Source organism: Natrix helvetica (genome assembly GCF_964273705.1).
Source record: "Natrix helvetica genome assembly, chromosome: 2".
Classification (NCBI taxonomy): domain Eukaryota; kingdom Metazoa; phylum Chordata; class Lepidosauria; order Squamata; family Natricidae; genus Natrix; species Natrix helvetica.
This window is the reverse complement of record NC_138552.1, coordinates 232,574,370-232,598,227: the sequence shown is the minus strand read 5'-3', so window position 1 is coordinate 232,598,227 and position 23,858 is coordinate 232,574,370. Positions and strand designations below refer to the sequence as shown.

Here is a 23,858-nt window from a genome sequence, read left to right as displayed (position 1 = left end):
TAGGTTTTCTACAACTAACACTGAGGTCCCAGAAGAGGAGAATGACTCATCAGATTCTTTTCTTTTGCATTTTCTGGCAGTTCAGCCCAGGAGGTTTTGATGTTTGATTTACTTCTCATAGCTAAAGCCCTTGACTACAACAGGAGTCAGAGAAAAGGCAAGCACTTGCAAATATTCCCGTACTTTTGTGACATCTACTGTAACCATTCATTTTCTCTGAATAGACTCACGTGGTCACTGATGTTTTATCAAGTGGGAGCTAATGTCAGGTAATGGTCTATCAATAGCTAAGAGCCACTCTTCAATGTTTATGGAGAGATACCCATTTCAATGGAAAAGGCAGAAGCATCAAAAAGCAGATTTTGGATTAAGAATTTATTATGCAATAGTTGGACTGGACTCCAGCAAGCAAATGAAAAGCTGCAACTTTCAGGCAGAAATAAGAGACAAAGACATCCAGTGCATGCTTCCGTTTTCAGGAAACTAACCTCAGCCTCTGATGACTGTTTAAGTGGGGAGGATATATATTGGATAGTATTTTGGAGATTGTAGATATCGGTAGCTTTGGGACTCATAACAAGGTAGAATTACAGTATAGAGCAGTGATGGCGAACCTATGGCACGCGGAGCCATTTATCAGGGCACGCGAGGCGCTGCCCTGTCAGCTGGCCAGCACGTATGTGCGCGCTGGCCAGCTGAGTTCACCTTTTTAAAAACTATTTTTCGCCTTCCCCAGGCTCCAGAGGCTTTATAGGAGCCTGGGGAGGGCGAAAAGAGCCTTCCCCCCCCCCCCCCCGGAGGCTTCAGGGACCGTCCGGAGGCTTCCCTGAAGCCTTCGGAACGCTTAAAACCACTCTCCGAGCAAACAGGAAGTGACTTCTGGATTGCTCGGAGGGTCGTTTTAAGCGTTCCGAAGGCTTCAGGGACTGTCCGGAGGCTTCCCTGACACCTTCGGAGCGCTTAAAACCACCCTCCGAGCAAACCAGAAGTGACTTCCAGACGGTCCCTGAAGCCTTCGGAGTGCTTAAAACAACCCTCCGAGCAACCCGGAAGTCACTTCTGGTTTGCTCAGAGGGTGGTTTTAAGCGCTCCGAAGGCTTCAGGGAAGCCTCCGGATGGTCCCTGTGGCCTTCGGAGTGCTTAAAACCACCCTCCGAGCAACCTGGAAGTCACTTCCAGTTTGCTCGGAGGGTGGTTTTAAGCATTCCGAAGCCTTCACGGAAGCCTCCGGATGGTCCCTGAAGCCTCCGGAGGGCCTCCGGGGGGGGCGGGGGAGGCTGTTTTCGCCCTCCCCAGGCTCCTATAAAGCCTCTGGAGCCTGGAGAGGGCGAAAAACATGTAAAAATGGGGGGGGGGCGTTGTGCACGCATGCGCATTGGGGGATCGCGGGTTGCATTATGGATGCGGCACGCCCGCACATAACCCCCCCGCGCTCCCCCCCCACTTGTGGCACGCGAGCCAAAAAAGGTTCGCCATCGCTGGTATAGAGTGAATCAAGGGTGTCAAACTGATGGCCCATGGGCCCAATGAATATCATTGGTAATGTGCAGGCCATGCCAATCTCAGCTTTGTGAAGGGGGGTGGGGAACAATGTTCCCTCTAAGGTGCATGGCTGCACGGCCGCGCACATGGCAAGAAAACACCGTGCAGCAGTTTTCAACTGCCGCGCAGTTATTTCTACTGCCACAGGCTCCGGAAGCTGGGGAGGTCCTTTGCAGGCAGCTAGAACGGGCTGCCTGCAAAGGACTTCCCCGGACTTGCTTTGAGGAGCACAGGGCGACTGAGGGTAGTTGTGAAGCCCCAAAGCCCCCACCGCCACCGGAAGAACTGCTGCCACCTCCTCCTCCTCTAACAGCACTGCCGGATTTGGCGCCCGGTGCTGCGGCTGAATTAAAGCCGCAAAAGCTCCAGCCGGCATCCCCACGCGTGGCAGCGCCGCCTCCCCTCCGCTTGGAGCACCTGAGCTCAGCGCCGCGTTACCCCTGCCCCCTCCTCCTCCGACGTGCTTTTGAGGAGCCATGAGGCTGCGGGAGCCAGTAGGAAGGCAGGGGGGAAAAAAGCCTCATGGCTCCTCAAAAGCACGGCGGAGGAGGAGGGGGCAGGGTGGTGGTGCTGTTGGAGGAGGAGGAGGTAGCAGCTCGTCGGCATCTTCAGCAGCAGCCCTGCCCCCAGTGAAAAAAGCCGAAGATGGAGCAGATCCACGCAGATGACGTCGCTGCAACATGACTGGTGGAGGAATTCTGGGAGTTGAAGTCCACAAGTCTTAAAGCTGTCAGGTTTGAAGACATCTGCATTTTTTTTCCTAAAGGGTTAGGGGTGGAAGGGTCTTGTAACTTGACAGCTTTAAGACTTCCATGCTTCAAATGCCAGAGTTCCTGAGCCAACAGGACTGGAGGAGGAATTCTGGGAATTGAAGTCCACAAGTCTTAAAAGCTGTCAAGTTTGAACACCCCTGGGTTTTTTTTTTCTAAAGTGTTAGGGATGCAAAGGTCTTGTAACTTGACAGCTTTAAGACTTGTGTGCTTCAAATGCCAGAGTTTCTGAGCCAACATTTTGGTTGCTAAGCAGGAGCGTTGTTAAGTGATACTGATATTATATAACACTTTGAATTAAGCGGGTACCTTGAAGAAACATAACTTTGAGTTTCAAATAATACTGATTTCGTTGTTGTCTTAGGTGACATCTGTGAAAAAAATTCAGGTGCTCAGGCATGAAAATGTGCCGCTCAAACACTATACTTTTCTGCTCACATTGAAAAAAAATTAGAGGGAAAATTGGTGGGGAATGTTGCAAAAATCACATGATGGCAACGTGACGCCACAGGTTTGATACTTGTGGAGTAAATGAAGCTTTAAAAGACTAGAAAACAGGAGACTGAGTTCTAGTCTCATCCTAGCCATAAAAGCCAGCAAGGTGACATTTGGCCAGTCACTCCCTCTTAGCCCCAACTCACCTCTGAGAGTTGTGGGAAAATTGAAGGAAATTGTGTTGGATATATTCTCTGCCTTGAGTTATTTGTAAAAATAATAAAGGCAAGATACAAATACTGTAAATACAATGATAAAATCAATGATTTTTGAGTCCCAAAGCTATCTACAAACTCCCAAATACAATCCGTTGAATGATCTTATTGATTACTGTGACTTGCGGGACACACCCATCAATCATTGAATCCTCAGTAAGGAAGGCATTTTCTTCATCACCCTGTGACAATGGTGGCTAGCCTTTTTTGGATCGCGTTCCAAAAGCGGGGGCGAGCACAGGGAGGTCATGCGCAGGCATACCCACACCCATGTTATGCATGCAACCATAGTGTGTAGGCGCGCATGACCCCCCCACGCGCATGAGCGCTCAACCTGCGCAAACACCCCCCCGTACTTTTGGCGTGCTTTTTTTGTCCTCCCCAGGCTCCAGAGGCTTTCTAGGAGCTTGGGCAGGGCAAAAACAGCCTTCCCCCCCACCTCGGAGGCCCTCCCGAGGCTTCAGATTTTTCAGCATGAAAAACTACCCCTATGGGCAAACCAGACATTTGGGAACTTCCAGTTTGGCTGTAGGGGCGTTTTTTGCCCTCTGGAGTCTCCAGAGGGCAAAAATCCACCCTATGAGCAAACCGGAAGAGCTTCCCTGAAGTCTCTGGAGCGCGAAAAACCAGCCCTATGAGCAAACCAGAATTTTGGGAATGGACTTCTGGTTTGCTCATAGGGCTGGGGTTTTTTTTGCCCTCCAGAGCCTTCAGGAAAGCCTCCTGAAGGTTCCAGAGGGCGAAAAACGGCCCTATGGCAAAACCAGAAGTCCATTCCTGAACTTCTGGTTTGCCCATAGAAGACCAAAGTCAGCTGGCCAGCATGCGTATGCATGCTGGAGCTGACCGGGCAATGCCTCGTGTGCCCTAATAAATGGCTCCATGTGCCACCTGTGGCACGCATGCCATAGGTTCGCCATCACGACCCTATAACTATGATATTCTTTGCTCTAGAATGTCAGAGAAAAAGATTAAAATTATAGCTCTGGTTGTTTGTTTACTTTTCTCTTTAATTACATCCTGGATTGAAATGGCATTCATCAAGTGTCTAGTTGCTCTGCTGTTTGGAAGATTGCTGCAGAATTATTGATATCCAAATGGGTTTTAGAGAGTGAAGCTTGATAGAATCCAGTGCCTTTAATGCAGGCTCCACCGAAGGTTAAGTTGAATGTTTTTACCTGGCTTCTGGCACCCAGGGCAGTGCAATGGCTCAGCGGTTAAAGACACTAGGCTGACAGCCCGGGTTCGAGACCCAAGTATCACATGACGAGGTGAGTTTCCGTCTTTGCCTAGCTCCTGCCCATTTAACAGTTTGAAAGCATGCAAATGTGAGTAGATAAATAGGTACAACTTCATTGGACTCATGCCTCAAAATGGAGATGAGCTCGCCCCCTACAGTCAGCAATGACTAGCAGAGTAAAATCTGCAGGAACTCCTTTCCTATCTTCCTGGCATTCTATCCACAGTTCACCCACAGGTTCTCTTTAAATCCTGTGGATTCCTTCTGCAGCACATGGTGGTGGCTTCTTGGCTTCTCCTTTATTGGAAGAAACTCTACAGATCTGAGAAAAGGGACCAACTGCTGGCCTCCACCTCAGCACTGTGTGTCAGTTCACTATTTTTTCCACCCATTGCACTTCAGAAAGGAGGGGGGAAGAGGATAGATGGGTGTACACACAGACAAGTACTCACATACACATACACTTTGCATTTGCTAAACTTTTACTATGCTTCACACTGTTGTTTTGTTGTAAATTATTTTTTGTTGTTTGTAATAATAAAAAAGATGGCAGTGCATGTATATGCAGTGGCTCGAAGCTCCAGAGATTGGTATTTTTAAATTAATTTATTGTTTTATGAATTTCGTTGTATGGGTATACTGTGTATATACGTACAATGACAATAAAGTATTCTATAATAAAGACCTCAAAAATTTGATGGGGTGTATATCTCTTCTAAGAACTGTTGTACCTTTGAGCTAGCTTTAGCTGATCCCAAAAACCTAACTTTGAACCAGGATTGGACTTGAATTTACATATTTATATATCCATTTAATATATATATATATATTTGATTGCTTACTATCAAAACATATTTATTACAGTAATAAACTGTAAGCAAGTCTTCTTCCAGATTACCATCTTCTTGGCTTAGTTGGCTCATTTTCTGTTTGTCTCTTTACTTAAAATAGTTCCATATTAACCAGACTCCTCTTTATTTTGTACTCTTGCCTTGAAATTGTGGGATTTATTGAGTTCTCATTTGACAGTTTTTATTATGTTGACCCATGACTGTTGTGCTAGGCTTGCCACCAACCATATTGTGAAGTATGCAGATGATACAACAGTAGTGGGTTTTATTCAAGATGACTATGACAGTGCTTACCGCAAGGAAATAGAGAGTATAATGAACTGGTGTAAAAAAAAAATACCAGCCTCATTTTAAACATAAGAAAAACTAAAGAGATCATTGATTTCAGAAAAGGCAGGCACAGCTACACACCTCTATGTATTAAATGATTCACCTGTGGAGGTGGTTAGCCGCATCATGTTTCTGGGTGTGCAGCTAACGAGTAGACTAGCTTGGTCGTTCAACATGAGTCACTGGTGAAGCGGGCACAGGAACGCCTGCATTTTCTGCATTGCATGAGAAAGTACATCTTCCTTCCCCTGTCCTTGTCACTTTCTAATTTAGAGAGTCGTTGAGGCCACCTAGAGGTTATCTATGTCATCAAGATCATCTCAGTAGTACAAATGGGTGTGGTGTCTTCTTCGAACTGTTGAAAGGATTGTGTTCTAGACTGGAGATAGACGATGCCGTAAATGCAGACGGACAGCACTTTGCCAGCCAAAACAGTATGCGGGGGGCCCTCCCAGCCCCCCATGCCCCACTTTGGCTACCAGAGGTACCGCAGGCTGGTCTTTTGCTATTTCCAGGCGGCCCTGCAGGCCAGATTTAAGCACCCCCACAGGCTGGATCTGGCCCGCGGGCCTCAATATCCCTGATCTACCTCCACTCTACAACACAGTTCTTTCTGCAGTTTCAATAAGTTTCCACGTTCATTTGCATTATTCAGGTGATAATATCTAAACCACTAAACTGATATGCTTAAAATATTTACAAAATGTGAGGGGGTGTACTCCTGTGACATACTGTAAATGTATCTTTGACAAATATTTTGTTATTCCTCTTTATCTTTTGCCATCAATCTATTACTTCAGTATGGAAATAATGTATGTCTTGCTTCACCTGCTAACTGATAGTAACCCTCAGATACATATATTAATTTATAGATGATATCAATACTACAAAAGAAGCATAAAATATGGCATATGTCTGTGGATATTTCAAGTTAATCATTAACTGAGCTACTTTTTCTAAACCATGTAAAATTCAGAACAGCACAATGCAATTTTAATATTCTCTAGAGGAACACATTATAATAATAGTCTATTTCCAATGTTAAAAGGCATAAAAGCATTGCAGACAGATGCAATATATTAACACTGATTTGTTCAGAAACCACCGGTTGTCAGTATTCCAATTCAGGCAATAATAAAGAGGAGAGCTGATAGTTACCGCATTCATTTATTTAAATAAAATATGTGGCTAAATAATAACATTTGTACATCGTCCAGCACCCTCAAGCGAGAAGGGCGGTTTAGAAACATGTAATATAAACAAACATTTATGCTTGTCTGATTCGTAACTGGCTGACCAACTGCACTCAACATGTAGTCCTCAAAGGAACTGCATCTACATGGAGGGAAGTATGCAGTGGAGTACCCCAAGGCTCTGTTTTAGGCCCAGTACTCTTCAACATCTTCATCAATGATTTGGATGAGGGAATAAATGGGGAACTCATCAAATTTGCAGATGACACTAAGCTGGCAGGAATAGCCAACACTCCAGAAGATAGGATTAAGATACAGAAGGATCTTGACAAACTTGAACATCTAATAAATGGGCACTATCTAATAAAATGAAATTCAATGGTGAAAAGAGTAAGGTTCTACATTTAGGCAACAAAATGGAATGCACAGGTACAGTATAGGTGGTACCTTGCTCAGTAGTAGTAACTGTGAAAGGGATCTTGGAGTCCTAGTGGACAACCATTTAAATATGAGCCAGCAGTGTGCAGCAGCTGCCAAAAAAGCCAACACAGTCCTAGGCTGCATCAACAGAGGGATAGAATCAAGATCATGTGAAGTGTTAATACCACTTTATAATGCCTTGGTAAGACCACACTTGGAATACTGCATTCAGTTCTGGTCACCACGATGTAAAAAAGATGTGGAGATTCTAGAAAGAGTGCAGAGAAGAACAACAAAGATGATTAGGGGACTGGAGACTAAAACATATGAAGAACGGTTGCAGGAACTGGGTATGTTTAGTTTAAGAGAAAGAAGGACTAGGGGAGACATGATAGCAGTGTTCCAATATCTCAGGGGTTGCCACAAAGAAGAGGGAGTCAAACTATTCTCCAAGGCACCTGAGGGTAGAACAAGAAGCAATGGGTGGAAACTAATCAAGGAGAGAAGCAACTTAGAACTGAGGAGAAATTTCCTGACAGTTAGAACAATTAATCAGTGGAACAGCTTGCCTCCAGAAGTTGTGAATGCCCCAACACTGGAAATCTTTAAGAAGATGTTGGATAGCTATTTGTCTGAAACGGTATAGGGTTTCCTGCCTAGGCAGGGGGTTGGACTAGAAGACCTCCAAGGTCCCTTCCAACTCTACTATTGTATTGAATTGTATTGATTAAGAGAAATTTAAACAACAAAAAGAAAGGATTAGAACAAGATTTGTAATTTTTCAAGTTGAACTATCCTAGGCATTTATGTAGTTTTTTCTCAAATGTATACAATTTCACTTCTAAATATTGCTAATGCAGGTGCCAGGCACATCTGGAGAGAGCAAAGATTTATTTCCTCCCTTTTCTTGATACATGTGTTTGATCTTAACCAAAAATCCAAGAGGCTATACATTTTCTTTAACAATTGATCCTAGTTTATTGCCTCAAGGCAGTCCGCAAACCTGTGTGTTTCATTTGGCAGTATGTTGGTTTGTAGAGAAATTTATTTTGCATGCAAGGAAGCACCTCTTACAATGGAAATAGTACTCCTAGAAGAACAAGGCAATATGAAATTAATGCAATGACATGGCTTTATTTAGGATGCAAATATAGCCAATATATAGGCCTTTGTTAACAAATCAAAACAAGTCTGAATAAGAACCAAGGCAACCAGATATTATCAAATGATAAAAAGACAGTAAATAGGCTAGCAAACCTGAAAGTCAACAAACAAACCAACAAACAAACAAACCGCACATTCCTTAAACTCAGGACTTTGTACCAAAAGAATTGATATGATAATAATATACTAACACTCTCTACTTCTCTAGGAAAATATTTTGGAATTTAATGAGGATTTAATTTTGCTTGTGCAAAATGTTTTGCGCACCGAACCGGCAGTAACGCCAGTAGCAACCTACCCCTGAGTCTAAGACACGAGTGACTTTATGCAGGACCTTCCAATCCTGGAATGGGCACAACTGATACAGAAGATGGATTTGTTGCATAGGCCTTTCCAACCATAGCTACCACTTGGTTGATAAGAAAAGTGAATCCAAGATTGTGTATCAGCTCTATCTGGAGGATGCTACCCTATTCAGAAATAGAGATGGAAAACCTGAAGATCTGAGTGGCTTCAAGACTACTGTTAGGGTTCTAAATACCATGCAGAAATAAATCATTGTCCAAGGCAAAACATCCTTTAAGGTCCAATTTATTCCGCAGGCAATTTAGCACGGCTATGGAAAATTCCAACTCTGGATTACATCCTGTAAGTTCACCCAGTTGAAAGTTCATGATCTCTCCCCACACCCACAAATCCATCACATGTTCCAATCATCATCTTCCACGCTGGCATGTACACCCATCTTCTTCCGGCCAGGTGTCGATATGCGGAGACAAAAGATGACCTTGGCTTCTACAAAAGAATGTCAACAATCCATTCTACAATCCTACTCCTTTCTATTCCCCCCTCCCAACTACTACACTAATGAAACAGCATAGAAAATTATAAGAAAGTGTGGCAGGCCAAAGATCCTAAAAAGAACATAACTACAGGCCTGACAACTACAGCCACTCGCTCTTTCCTGGGTTGAGTCACAACTTGTTCTTCCTATAGACTTTCTTAACTTCCAAACACTGGGATAGAACCTCAACAACATCATTTGGTCAGCCTATACAGAGATATACCACAGAACATCACTAGCATGGTATTGGTCCTTCATCCCATGCCACTGGATGATTTGATCCAGCACCTTCACAAAGGTAAAGAAATAGGAAGACAGAACAGTCCTCCCTCCCTCCCCCCAAACACTGACTGGAACCAGCCTATTTGCCACTGAGTATTGTTGATGCTAGTATTGTTTACATTTAGCTTTTAAATGAAAGTAGCTACACATGAAGAATATTTTCTACTTCTGAGATTAAAGCCTCTCTCTTAGGTAGTAGCTTTTCTTTCTTTCTTTAGCTCTGAATCTGCAAATCTTTTATTGGTTTATAAAAACTAACTGGAAAAGATAGTGTAAATACAGATTTGAAGAGGGATAATTCATGGTTCTGCCTGCAAGGCTAAAAGTTTAGATGCAGGTTAACTGGAATTAATGTAATTTTTTCTGCAAGGGTGACTTCCTGCCTTGAAGGAGATAGTGGTACTAAATATGGGAGATGAAAAAATACAGAATTTCTCATTCATCACTCTTTTCAATTAGAGTATCTTTCCACACCAACACAAATTATTTTTTATAAAACACACACACACACGCACACACAAAGATTAGGATTTTGCTACCAGATTTGAAAGCATTAATCTACATGACTACTAAGATGCCACAAAAATTGAGACTTTTCTGTATTTCTTTGCTGACCATTAACTATTCAGTTGTTTGCAATGCAAGGAGCTTCTTCTTAATCCCACCATTTCCCAGGGCTGGAACATTGAGTTTATTTCCATAAATTATGATTGATGTAGGCTGGGTTAACAAAACTTCTGGAATGTACACCCTCCAGAAGGAATGTTTTCTTCAGAATGGTGGAAAAGTCTTCCTATTGATAATTAACGGTCTCCCAGCTATTTCAGTTGAGCTAATAAACAGATACACATTATAAATTATCTACCTTTCTGTGCTGATCTCACCACTCTAAGCTTACCCAGCTCCCAATTAAAGTCTGTTTTCCTGGATATATAGCTAGTTCCAAGAAAATTCATCAGTCAGTTACAACATATTTGATGCTAACAAATTGATTTCTTCAGATTTAAATACATTTTTTTGCACACTAAATTGATCACAATTAGTAAAGAAGAGTACTGTGCTCAGGATCCAACTTTTGTCACATGTATTTTCAAATAATTCTTGCATGGAAGACAAACAAGATTTAAACTTTAAAGTGACAAAAAATGCATTTACTTTAGTTCTCAGTAGAAGGAATCTGTCAGAACTAAACACTTAAAATATTTCTATGGAGAGTCAAATGCTTAAAGACTACCATATATAACACTGGCAAAGCAATTATCTAAACCAGGGGTGTCAAACTCAAGGCCTGAGAGGCGGATCCGGCCTGTGGGGTTCTTAGATCTGGCCAGCGAAGCTGTCCTGGAAACAGTGAAGAACCGGCCCCGCAGTGCCTCTGCCAGCAAAAACAGAGTTTGTTTTTGCTGGCAGAGGGTTGCAAGAAGCCATCCCAGCTGCAAAGGGAGCTCGGGAGCCCATTTTCGCTGGCAGAGCACTCGGGCTGCCTGTGACATGAGTGACATAGAGCTGGCCATGCCACCCTGCCCCAAGGTCAAACACAACTCTGATGCAACCCTCAATGAAATCAAGTTTGACACCCCTGATCTAAACAAATGAAAGATAAGATGACTATTCATTGTCATTAGGCTTAGCTAACCGTTCCTATGATTTTCTTGACAAAAATAATGAAGTGGCTTATCTTTGCTATCTTCTGGGTTGTTTAACTTCTGAATCTACCCTGTCATCCTCAGATTTTTGATTAGCTTCTCATCCAGATACTAACAATTTGTTTAGATCCGCCAAGGCAGGCTAGATGCTGCCACCTGCTGTGGCTAATGATGTAAATAGAATTAGGTAGGAATAAACAAGAACTTTATGCAGTGCTCCAATTTAACACTGCTTACTACATCTTTCACTTGAATTGATTAAACAGAGTATTTATTGCAGCAGGAGTATATATGTTGAAGATTTCTTCAGAAAGATAATTATGTGATCATGCAAAAGAAAATACTTCCTTGTGTAGTAAGGCACCAGAAAGACATAACCAAAAAGCATATCCTAGAAATTAATAAACACATACGGGCAAGAGCCATAGTCAGGAGAAAACCATACACGTAGCCAAAAGGGGTTACATTTAATCACAAAAGGAAACATAGTATAAAGGATTAAAAGTAACAAAAGCACAGGAAAGCGTCTGGCGATGACCACTAGAAATAACATAGAATATAATCTAAGGCAGGACAAACATCATAACCATTTACATAAAGCTGACACCTACTCACAAGCACCCGCACAGGTAATGCCCTTCCTCCCCTTTGTGACAAGATTAACCCCAAGGACAAGACGCCAGAAAAAATAAAATCAGAATCAAGATCAGAGCAATCATCCAGAATAAATAAACCTTTGTAAATCAGAAACTTACACAAAAGCCGCAAAGGAAAAAAGTGTATAAGAGGGAAAACCAATGCATGTACGGTGTGCTGCAGACCTAGGAACATCTGAGCTGTGTCTCGTCCTTCTCGTTTTTCTTTCCTCAATAAAACTCATAACTTCCAGGCAGCTGTCTTCACGAAACTTTCTTTTAGCATCGGTGGTGACTTCCAGCTGGGGACGGACCGGGACATTCCTTCCAACAATTGGCGACCACAAAGGGACTCTCAGCTCACCCAACCACTGAGCCGGGCCCGGGGAATCGCTTATCTGCTGGCTGCGGATGTTTTCGTCTGCAAGGGGACTTCCACAGACCCAGCACAGTTTGAAAAGGGTAGTAAAGGGAGATCCGGAGTTTTGAGCTCTACAGCTGCCGGAAAGTAGGTGAGTACCGCTTCAAAATTTTTACTTAGGGTACCGCAGGGAGTGAAAGAGTGTGTGTATGTGTGAGTGTGTTGGAAGGCTCAGATCCACGAGTAGCAACTGGAATCCACTCCTCCGCTTGACCCTCAGTCGCACCCCAGCCTGCTGCTAGTCCGAAAGGGCAGTGACCAGCAGCATTGGGAAAGCAAGGGGCATTTGTCGGAGCATGGAAATCTGCTTGCAAAACAGGATACTAAGCAGCCAAGCAGGCAATGAGGGAAGGTATTAAAAGGTAGCGAGCCAGGTAAGGGAAATCCCAGGGAAACCATCAAGTGTAGGAAAAGCCCAGAAAAGCAGAGAGAGAGGAAAAGAGGAGGTGCACATACTGCTGACAGAACCCCTGCTGGGAAGCTGTGCAACAGCAGCCAGTCCTCCCAAGTCTTTCCCCAAGACTCGAAAACTAGTAGAAAGTCGCTGTAAGGGTGCAAAACACCCTGTACAAAGGGGCACGAGGTTCCCCGTGAGAAGGGGGATGCGAAAAGTCTCTCCATAGGGCATGAAGAAGTCCTGCCGTAGGGCGCGAAGAAGTCCCTCCGTAGGGTGCGAAAAAAGGTCCCTAAAAAGGCCACGGAATTCAAAGAGTAGTAGTAAACAAGTAGTAACAAGCCCGGCTGAGACGAAGTGAGCCCCACATCTGAGTGGGATCATGGGAAGTGGCAGCTCGAGGGCAGCCACGGAAACCCCTCTTGGGGAGCTATTGGGGGCATGGGACGAAAAACAAATGCCCCTCCTGGCCGGTATGAAAAAAAGGAAAAGCAAAAAAAATATGTGAGAAATGGGCTTTATTCAAGGAGGAAACCAGGAGACCAATTTGGCCCAAAAAGCGGTTCATTTAATTTTAAACTTTTGAAAGCACTTAGACCTAGAATTAAATCCAGTCATCTACCCTACTGGTACTGCTGGGCTGAGCTAGCTAGGATTAAGAACCCCCTGAGAGGAAAACAGTAGAGAAAACAGAGGACCAGCCTGAGAAGGAAGAAACAGGGGTACGTTTTATGGCTCCCTTGCTAAGCAAGCCCTTGCCAGGGAGAAATAGGGGTCAATTGGAGTATGTGCTAACACATACCCCCTTTTCCGCCTCAGATCTAGTGATCTGGAAGAGGGACACCCCCGCTTTCAGGGCCAATCCCCAAACAGTGATACGGACCCTAAGATCCATAGTAGAAAGTCATAACCCCTCATTGGGAGACATGACTCAGTTGTTACACATCTTCCTGACAAAAGACGACCTTCTTAAACTGTTCGAAACAACTGAGCTAGTGGCAAGCGACCAGTCATAGCAGCGCCTGGCAAGTAGCCTGGCCAAGAGTTGCTTGGCCCTTACACCGCCCTGATTGGGACTACAATTATGTCAATCATTGGGATGAATACAGTAGAGCAAAGAAAAATCGATTAGAGGCCCTAGAAGAAATAGGAAAAAAGCCTTTAAATTGGGCTGAATTCCAGAGGGTAACCCAGAGAGAAGTAAAAATCCGGGTGCTTTTTGGGTACGTTTATCGAAGGCAGCTGCTACATATGCCCACCTAGACCTCAACTGCCAGAAAGACCATAAGATACTAGCCTCGGCATTTGTCAATCTTATCGGCCAATGACATCCGTGAGCATTTCCAGTGTGTTGTCTCAAATTGGTCCGCATTAGAAATCTCGGAGTTGCACAGGATCGTAAACTTTGTATATGACCAAAAGAACAGGTTAAAAGATGAAGAAAAGGAAAAAAAGGGAAGAAAGAAAAGAGAGGGAAAGGGATAGGAAAAGGAGGGGAGAGGCAGGAAGAACTGCAAATTTTTGTCGCTATAAATAATAACCCAAGACCCAGTGGATACAGATTCCCAAGGCACTGGCGTAAGTACCAGCAATGTCACTGGGAGGGACGACCCCAGGAGCATTGCTCCCACTGTTTGCAGTGCGGGATAGAAGGACACATGAAGTGGGATTATAGGCAGAATCCTGCAAATTACCAATACCGAGGCCAACCCAGAGCCCCCCTCCAAAGGTCTCGCTTAGGAAATCAGGGCGAGCGGAGGCAGAATTGCGAATCCACATGGGAAACAAGGAGGGAAAGGGATCCATTGCCCTTATGACTAGGGCATAAAGGCACAGACTTCTCAGCCACCTTTTGCGGATTGGCCAATTCCCTAAGGAATGGCCCCAAAGGAGAGCCTATGATTTCCCTCTCAATAGGGGGAAGACCATATGAGTGCCTAGTAGATACCGGAGCCACTTCTTCACTAATTATGGCACCCCCATCAAAGAACTCGATCGTTCCAGGGGCCCACAACGAAATAATGGGAGGAGGGAGATCTATCCCAGTAGAATTTACCAAAGAGATAACAGCCAATGTGGGTCCACTATCTCTAAAACATGCCTTCCCAGTCTGTTCCCAGTCTCCTCTCTCCCTACTGGGCAAACTCTGCCAGGAGACACATCTCTCATGGCCAAAGGTACTGCCCATTGCACTGTTTTACATCAGGACCAGGCCACGGTGAGATATTGGGATCTCTCCATTTGAGATACTTTTTGGATGCCCACCAGACACCTTAAAAGGCCTAGACCCGCAATCACTGAGCTTAGATAGGGGGGATATGGTGTTATCTTCTTATCTTTCAGCCCTGCATAAGATACTACAGGTCCTGTGGACACAGAGTGCCTTGACCCAGACGCTGCCCCTGGAGGAGAACCTACATACCTATGAGCCAGGTGACTGGGTGTGGATAAAATTCTTTACCAGAACAACACCACTGCAACCCAGGTGAACGAGACCCTACCAGATCTTACTAACTACACAAACCACCATTAAAGTTGCAGAGAAAGACTGCTGGATCCAATGGACTCACGTCAAGCCAGTAGTAATAGACCACAGTGCTGACATTCCACCAATCAAACTGAAAAGGAACCCGGAAACTCAACAGTGGACGCAGGAAGCATTTTTTAACATTGAGGAACTGTGAACCCAGTCAAGGCACTCGTTTGTTGAACTATAGTCCCTGTAATTTTTTTTTTTTGTTCTTCTCTTGTGTCCCATCCTTGCTAACTTCCAGGAGGGGAAAAGGGTGGGGGGTCTTAACTACACCATGGGGGGAAAGAAACCCATTGTAAATGTTTTATGTTGCTGTATAGTGCTACCTGTAACCCAAGTAACTGCATTCCTGGAACCAAACCTCATCCCAAAGAAGGGAAACATCTGGGAATACCTAACAAAGGAAGTGCTTAACACCACTGATTTCTGTTTAGAGGGTGGGAGTTCAGTGAAAGACATCCTAAAGACATGTCTAATGGGAGTGGCAGTAAGACCCCAAGCAATCCACAACCACAATAGGCTGAGACACATCCCCATCACACCCTCGTATTCAACCATCTATGACTGGAGGAACGTCTCTAGAACTAAAACCCTAGACATGTACACCCTCCAGATAGCTGCCGTGTGGTCTGCAGGCCTACTCATACATACCTGCCAACTCCACAGGGGGGGCATGCACCCTGGGCAAATTAACCATGCTAATGCCCTCCCCACAGAGGCGGCACTGAAGGGCTTTTCACTCCCTAGACTCAGACTGTGAATCCAAAGTGTCCCTGCTAACAAAAGCTGAATGTGTTTCATTGGCTGTATCACTAGTGGGAGTGCCAGGACTAACAGTGCAGAATTCCAGAAATTTGAACAGCCTGGCATGTACCCTAGCGAAAGGTTTGAATTCGACTTCCCATGCTTTGGATGCCTTAAACAGAGAACTGCGACAAGTTAGAGAAGCCACCCTGGAAAATCGTGCAGCAATAGATTTCCTACTATTAAAACATAACCATGGCTGTGAGGAATTCAGAGAGCTGTGTAGTTTTAACTTAGATCAAAGCTCGGAAATTGTAGAAAAGATCATCCACCATTTAAAAGAATTGGCTCAGAATATTGGCCATAACCAATCCTTCATAGACTGGTCATGGATTTATTCCTGGCTGCCAGACTTTCATTGGCTCAAAGTCCTCCAATCAGGAATTGTCGCAGTTTGTGTCATTGGGGCCCTTATGTGTTGTCTCTGTCATTGCATCCCTCCCTGTCTTGCCTGCTTACAGACCTGCTGACCCACTCTAGCCTCACAAAAAAATGACCAGACATTGCCAGGCAGCCCTCATGATGATTCAGATAGACCGGGACTTTCAAGTATATCCAGACGAGATGCCTGACTGCGCTGAGGGACGAAAATAATTAACACCAATTATTTTGCCCCAGTTCAGAATGGGGGATTGCATTAAGGTACCAGAAAGACATAACCAAAAAGCATATCCTAGAAATTAATAAACACATACGGGCACGAGCCATAGTCAGGAGAAAACCATACACGTAGCCAAAAGGGGTTACATTTAATCACAAAAGGAAACATGGTATAAAGGATTAAAAGTAACAAAAGCACGGGAAAGCGTCTGGCGATGACTACTAGAAATAACATAGAATATAATCTAAGGCAAGACAAACATCATAACCATTTACATAAAGCTGACACCTACTCACAAGCACCCGCACAGGAAACCCCCTTCCTCCCCTTTGTGACAAGATTAACCCCAAGGACAAGACACCGGACAAAACAGAATCAGAATCAAGATCAGAGCAATCATCCAGAATAAATAAATCTTTGTAAATCAGAAACTTACACAAAGAAAAAAACTGTATAAGAGGGAAAACCAATGCATGTACAGTGTGCTGCAGACCCGGTAACATCTGAGCTGCATCTCGTCCTTCCCGTTTTTCTTTCCTCAATAAAACTCATAACTTCCAGGCAGCTGTCTTCACGAAACTTTCTTTTAGCATCGGTGGTGACTCCCAGCTGGGGATGGACCGGGACATTCCTTCCAACGCCAGTCATCCATAGTTAAAATGGGCAGCCATATACATTTTCTAAATAAACTAAAAGTGAGCATTGTCCTTCATATTAGTACATGAAATAAAATAAAGTTTGGGGTACATAGTTTCATTAAAATATTTTCAAAACAAAAATTAAGAATAAACTTAATATTGCGGATTAAGTTTTCTTCAACCATTACCTTTATTTTATCTCAAAGTGAGATTCACTGAATGAAATATAGCCTACTTTTCAGTAAGTACTTATAGAATTCTATTGCAAATATGACAACTGTATGAGGTGGCTAGTTAACAACAAATACATTTTGAGATCTGAAATTTGAAAAGTTAAGGGAATGTGGGGGGGGGTTGCTTGCAATTAATACATGCAAGGGGGGGTTGGCATCAGAGACTTTTGTCTTCAAATGAAATAATTGATATTGGTACTGTTTATGCACTTAAATGATGCAGCCTTTTAAAAATATTTTCATAGCACCAAGTACCATACGTTACCAAAAGATACTACTAAAATCCAATAGAAAACAGTTGGTTGGTCAAAAAGCTTAGTTACAACGTTGCTCCCAGGACTTAAATAATTATAAAGATGAAAAATAAAAGGCATTCCAAGATTTTTTCATTCAATTAACTTGGGTTGCTATAACACTGTTTGCCTAACCTAAAACTTCCTTTATCCAGCATCAACTCTTGAGTTTGTCTTGTCAAAGAAGTCTATTCCTTGAGATTGTTCTTCTAAAGAAATGGAACATTATTTTCACAGGTTTTTCACATTTTGTTCTGCACATTCAAAATCTCACTACAATACTAGCAGAATATATTAATAGAGATAAACAACAGCTTTGGTGGGGCATTGACTTGATCTATAGGGTTAATTCAGCCTATGCAAGAACACACAATGTTCCAAGGGAAGTTCATGTTAAATTTCTTAGGAAAACTACAAGAGATGAGGTTCTAGGAGCTCAAAGGGGAGGACCATTAAAATATAAAGATAAAGAAATAACCATTCTTAAACAGATCCCAAAGAAAGAAAGAGATAACAGAAGGAAATATTCCTTCTTAGCAAAAAAAATTACATATTAATGGGGTCTGGTTTAGGTGGCTGTTACCAGAAGGCATGTTGATTTTCTGGGAGGGCAGTAGAATTAGAATCAACACAGTAGTGGAAGCAGAGGCTTTCACTAAAAAACACAGGGCTCTCTTAGGTGAAATGGGGGATGCTACACAAAGGAGGGAGGGGCTGAGGCTCTGCCAGTGGACGGGGGGGGGGGGAGGACGCAACAACTAGAAGACTCAGATCACAAAAATGATTTGAAACATTATGGCAATTGTTGTTACAATGTACCTTTATGGAAGTGATACAAAACAAATGATTGAAACATATTGATAATTTTGTGTTAAACTCAAACTGCTAATACTTATGTAAATGTTGATATTTTTCTATTTTCGTTTGTAAAAGTTGTAAGACTTGGGGAGGCTTCTCCCCCCCGCACGATGTAGCTGTCAAAATGTTCCATAACCCTATAATCCCTTTTCCTTGTAAAACTTTTAAAATCAATAAAATTTGAACAACAAAATCTCACAGTACTTGATTTTTATTGATAAAATGTCTTAATTCTCACTTGGTCAACAGTGGCATCTTCTTCTACCTTCTCATTTAATAATGTAATTCCCTGCATTATTAGATGCAGAAGCTGTACTAAACCACGTTCTCTTTTTTCCCCATTATTCAGCAGCTGAATCCTGTCTTTATTTTCTCTAATTCTCTTTCTGCATTAAATTCATATTGTATTCACAAAAGAAACCCATTCTTAGTACTTCTAACAAACTCCAATGTCTGCAGACAGGTCCCCAAAAGTTCAGAACCTACCCTAGTTTTATACTAACCAGTTTCTTATATTTTTAATAGAACAAGGGAAGAAAAGTATAGTTGCAATACCTTAAAATACTCAGGTTTTTTACCATTACTGGTAGGTACTGAACAAAACACTAGCTCTATAAATACTTCTCTAATGCACAAATGACAAAGATGTCTAAAATAAAGCACACCATATATTTTGCTCACATTTAACCTCTTTTGTTCTGTGAAATCATTTATTTGCAATGCTTTGCACGGCTAGCAATCCAGCTTTGTGTTCATACATTGCCTTTTAATGTTCTGATTTAGCCCACACTGCGGTGTAGGGGTAACACTTTGGAAGAGATAAAGATTAACTTTGGATCAAGTATCTGAAATGCATGCTACCCTCTTTGGCTCTATTTAAAATTTAGCTTCTCTCACAATCTTTTCTATTATAATTAGTTTCACCATTGTTTTTTTAATTAGAAAATGAGTTGGCTGAGGTTATTATTACTCATCAACAAAATCTGATAAACACAATTCTTTTCTATAGAACGTACATTTTTAAATAATAGAACCATCATTTATTTCTATTTTGATTTGATAAAAGAAATAGTCATAGATCAGTCACCAAGCACAAAACAGATGCCTGAGCTTGAATCTCAATCTCCTTCTTCGCAGTACTTATAGTAAACTTTGGTTATTCTGCAAAGTTTTAACTAGGGAACACTCCTAAAATTACATGAGACTTTTACTTGCCCATTGGCCTGGAATTATGCTCCACATGTAATGCACGTATATAAAGTCAGTGGGAGTCAGACAGTATAAAAATTTAACAAATAAATAAAAATAATTTTAACTATATAAAGCCTAGTATTTTAAGCCCTTAGTTTTGTATCAATCAAATACTAAGAAATGTTATACTTTTTTTAAAAAAATAACTGCATCCCAATTATTTATGAATTTCTATCCTATACCAGTTCAGTTTAAATAATGTTAGAAACAAACTTCAAGTCAAGTTTGACTTAAGCTCGAGTTGTATGAAGAAAGAATAATTGTAAATAACAAACATTCCTAAAGCAACTCCCCCTCTAGTAAATTGACCACAAGCAACAGCACAGACAACAGCCCGGTAGAAATGCTACTGCCAAGTTGTTATTTGCAGTGTTTGTTGTATACCAAGTTGCAGGACTGCCTATTTTGCACATTTGCTTCAATTTTCATGATGAAGGTATGAAAACGTATCAATGCCTGAGAGCTTTTGTTTTTCGGATACCTTGTGGCAGTGACTCACCCAGTTGACTTCCATGCCTAAAAGAGGACCAGAACCTGAGTTATCTAGTACATCATTTGAATCATCTGCACCTTAACCACTGGATCTCTGCTGGTAAGTAATGCTCAGAAATTAAAATGATCTTTGAGCATTGTTTTAAATTTAGCTACTTCTTAACAAACCAAGTGCCTAATTCCCCCCATTCTGAAACACATTTAAGACCCAATAGAAGAGAATCTTTGTAACTCAAGAGTTGAACTGTGGAGTTCCTCAAAGAACTACCAAGACATTATTGGTAAGGGAAGCCACCAGAGCATAAAATGAGAGCAAACCCCTCTCTTCTAGCACTGCTGATGTTATCTAGTTTGGTAATTAAAAGTCTCCAAGAAAACAACCAAGCTGAGAGAGCATCAAGGATTCTACTTACATTAAAATGACTACCCTTAGTTGGTTCCATTCACTGGTACCCTTCTAAAAGCACAAAATTGTACAGAAATGATACAAAGGGGAAAGAAAACATAAAGGTTAATATGCTTGTGTGCTGTTCATTTACTGGCTAATAATGGTCTCGTTTCAGATAAGCCAGAGCAGAAGTGATTCAACTCAAGGCTTTTAGACAGACAACAGCAATAATGTATAATTTTTCTCTTTCTTCCTTACTGATGGATATTTCATGGAATAAAAAGCAGAAATAGTAAGGGTAAATCTTAGAGAGTTACAGATTGAAGGCAGCATCTGGAGACTGTCAAATGCTATTAACAATGGATAATGCACATGGAAAATCTTATCTGGAAACACCCCTGAGGAGCTCCAGAGCACCAAGCCATATGTATAACTTGAAAAAACAGGAAGGTTGATATTTAGGAAGATAATTCTTAGGACAAAACACTTCAAGTGGCTCTTAAGGAAATGTCAAAACATCAGAGGAGCCATTTAATTTGAAAACAAGGGTCACCCCTCCTCATTACCACCACCATCCCAAAGGGAAGTTGGTACTTAGGGAAATCATATCGTTTCAATCTTGAGTACTTTCTAGAATTCGAAACTGCATTTGAACAAATTTATATTTGCCCAACTTTATACAAGCAAACCCGGGGAAGTTGTTCATTTTTAACATAAAACCTTGTATTACGTTTACACTTAATAGACGATGTTATGCTTCTAGACCGCCCCCTCTCCCGCAAGGGACTCGTTATCTCACCACCTATTGACCACGTCGTCCTCCCCAAGCCTGTTACAAGCTTGGCTACCTACATTTTACTAATGAAGGGAGGGGAAGGGCGGTAGAGGGAAAGAGATCGCCTAAAGACACCTAGCCGACCCGAGTTTCTTCTTGAAGGTCGTAAGGGGAATTATTGCGAATTATCAAGGAGAGGCAATGCTGAAGTTTGCACGGGGATTTCCTCCAATTTTAGCCACCCGAGGAAGTCTTTCAGCTCCACCACTCGGCGCCCTCCTCGAGGACGAACCTCGCTAGGATGGAGCTCCGTTTTTTCCCCTCCAATCCTTCCTGCTCCTCACGAAAGCCAACGGGAGACCCGAAACCGCAGGAGATTGCAACGTTCGTGCCTTCCCTATCCCCCCCCTCGAGTCCCCGGGCTCAGAAGGAGGAGGGTCCCCTCTCCCAGTCCCCTCCGCCTGCTCACCTTGCTCGAGGGCGCTCCCCCCGTGGTTAGGAGCAACGCCAAGGTGAAGCTCTTCCAGGGAGCAGAAAGCGCCGAGAGCATCTTAGCCCCGCAAAACTTGCCCGAAGGCGGCCGTGCAGGGGGAGCTTAGCCTCTTACTTCCTGCGCCGCGGACTTTTTGAGTGAACTTTGCGGCGCGGGCTCGGCGGCATTTGTAAGCTCGGCGATGGGGTGCGGGGGGGGGGGCTGAGCGCGAGTCCAATTCAGTCGGCGCGCGGCTTTCCAGCCAATCGCTTCCAGACATAGCACGCGCCCGGGAGGGGGGGAGTGTTCTGCCTTTGGATTGGGAGAAACCGAAGCGCAACCTCGAGACCCACCCTCGCTTTCCCTCTCAGGCGGGAAGGGATACGCCTCGTGCGCGCGTGCGCGCTCGGTTGCCCGCTCCCTGCTTCTTCCTTTTAATTCCGACCCATAGTAATAAAAAACTCTGCACCTTACGCTTCGAAGTTCACAAACGCACCAACGTGCCTACTGTCCCTGTCCTACTCCTGTATCCTACATTTCCTGTATTCATAATCATGTTTATACTTGTACCTGTTATCTTCTACGTGCTTGACAAAATAAATACGTTTTCTTTTTTTGTTAATCCATCCTTCCAGGCTCGTTGCTCTCAAGGGCTAGTTTGCCAATAACTAATTATATCGTTTGAAAATGCGCTGTGAAGGATGTTCTTGGGGCCGTTTGGTACCTACCTAGGATTAATGCAGTTAAGGGCCCGATCTTCTAAGAGAATGATCAAATAATTTTACAATTCATTAATCAAATTAGAATATTGGAAATAGAATAATTTTTGTGTGTAAGTTCTCCCACAAATACCCTTTTCAGCCCCACTTTAAAAATGCCAAAAGATGATAGGCGCCTTACAGCATATTCCTCTGTTTGTCGAAGTCAAACTTTTGGCCCATTGGAGAAAGTGTAAATACAGAGTGGAAAAGAGTGGAAAATGATGTCCTGTCAGCTTATCCACCCTGTGCCGTAATTAGAATTACTGCTTAATATCAGCTTCATCTAGAAATATATAAAGCCTTCACATGTTGAACTTTATAAATACATTTGCTTTTCCCCCAAACTAGTCACAAGACTGGTGACCGAGAAATGGTTACGGCTGAGAGATAAAAATGTTTTGTTTTTTCTTAATGTTTTTCCCACTTGCTTAATTTACTTTGGTGACCTACTGTTCATTGTCTTTGTAATATAACTAAATCCCACAATTTGTTCATTCCTATCTGCCAGATTGGGCTGTCAGAATTTGAATGTCAAAGATATTCTGCCTTCAATAGTAGAGGCTAATTGTAAAAATGTTTTTGTCCAGGTTCTATTACATATTTGGGAATAGATTTTCCTAAATTCTGCATGCCAATCCCAAGCCTGGATAAATGGGGAAGTCTGAGGTGAGTTCTGGTGACCTACCTTGTAAAAACCTTGTCAAAAACTGTTATGGGGAGGTCTCAAATGAATTGAATATTGTGCTCAAAGGTAGATTGGAAAGTAGCCAACAAGTTACTGGGGAAGAGCAAGATCCTGCAGTGAGTAGTCAAGATATTAAATATGTGCTGGGGCAAACCCAGCAAAAATCCCAGATGCTGATGCAGCCATTGCTGAAAGCAAACATCTGTGTTGCACAAAGATATATCAGTTAGCAACTTGTAATATCTGAAGAATGAGCCAGGGTAAATTGGATAATATCAAATGGAAGATGGACAGATTGAAAATCAGTCCTCTTATCATTAGAGAGTTACACTGGATTGACAATGGCTATTTCAAGTTGAAAGAATTTACTATCTATTATTCACTATCTATTACTCAAGATGTGTCACCAGGAAAATGAATTGAGTGTCATTTGTCAAAAGCAAGAAATTCATCCAAGCAGTACAAAACTTCTTGATGGTTAATGATAACATTATAACCATCCAAAATCCCGGTGCTAGACTCAGAATCACAGCTGCCCAAGTCTGTGCCCAAATAACTAATGCAACAGAACTTGAAATAAAGGGTTTTTTGTCAGCATCAAAAAAAGTAAAAACCCTCTGAAGCAAGTACAG

At 42.6% G+C, this 23,858-nt stretch overlaps 1 protein-coding gene across 3 annotated transcripts in view; it reads right to left on the bottom strand.

The window, feature by feature from the left end:
* GLP1R (glucagon like peptide 1 receptor) overlaps positions 1–22,001 on the bottom strand; it is a 124,200-nt gene extending 102,199 nt beyond the window's left edge. For all 3 annotated transcript variants that reach the window (XM_081940841.1, XM_081940842.1, XM_081940843.1), the window contains exon 1: positions 21,778–22,001. In XM_081940841.1, coding sequence (XP_081796967.1) covers positions 21,778–21,858 — 81 coding nt within the window. In that variant the 5' untranslated portion in view covers positions 21,859–22,001. The remainder of the gene's footprint in view (positions 1–21,777) is intronic.
* Between the last annotated feature and the right edge of the window lie 1,857 nt (positions 22,002–23,858).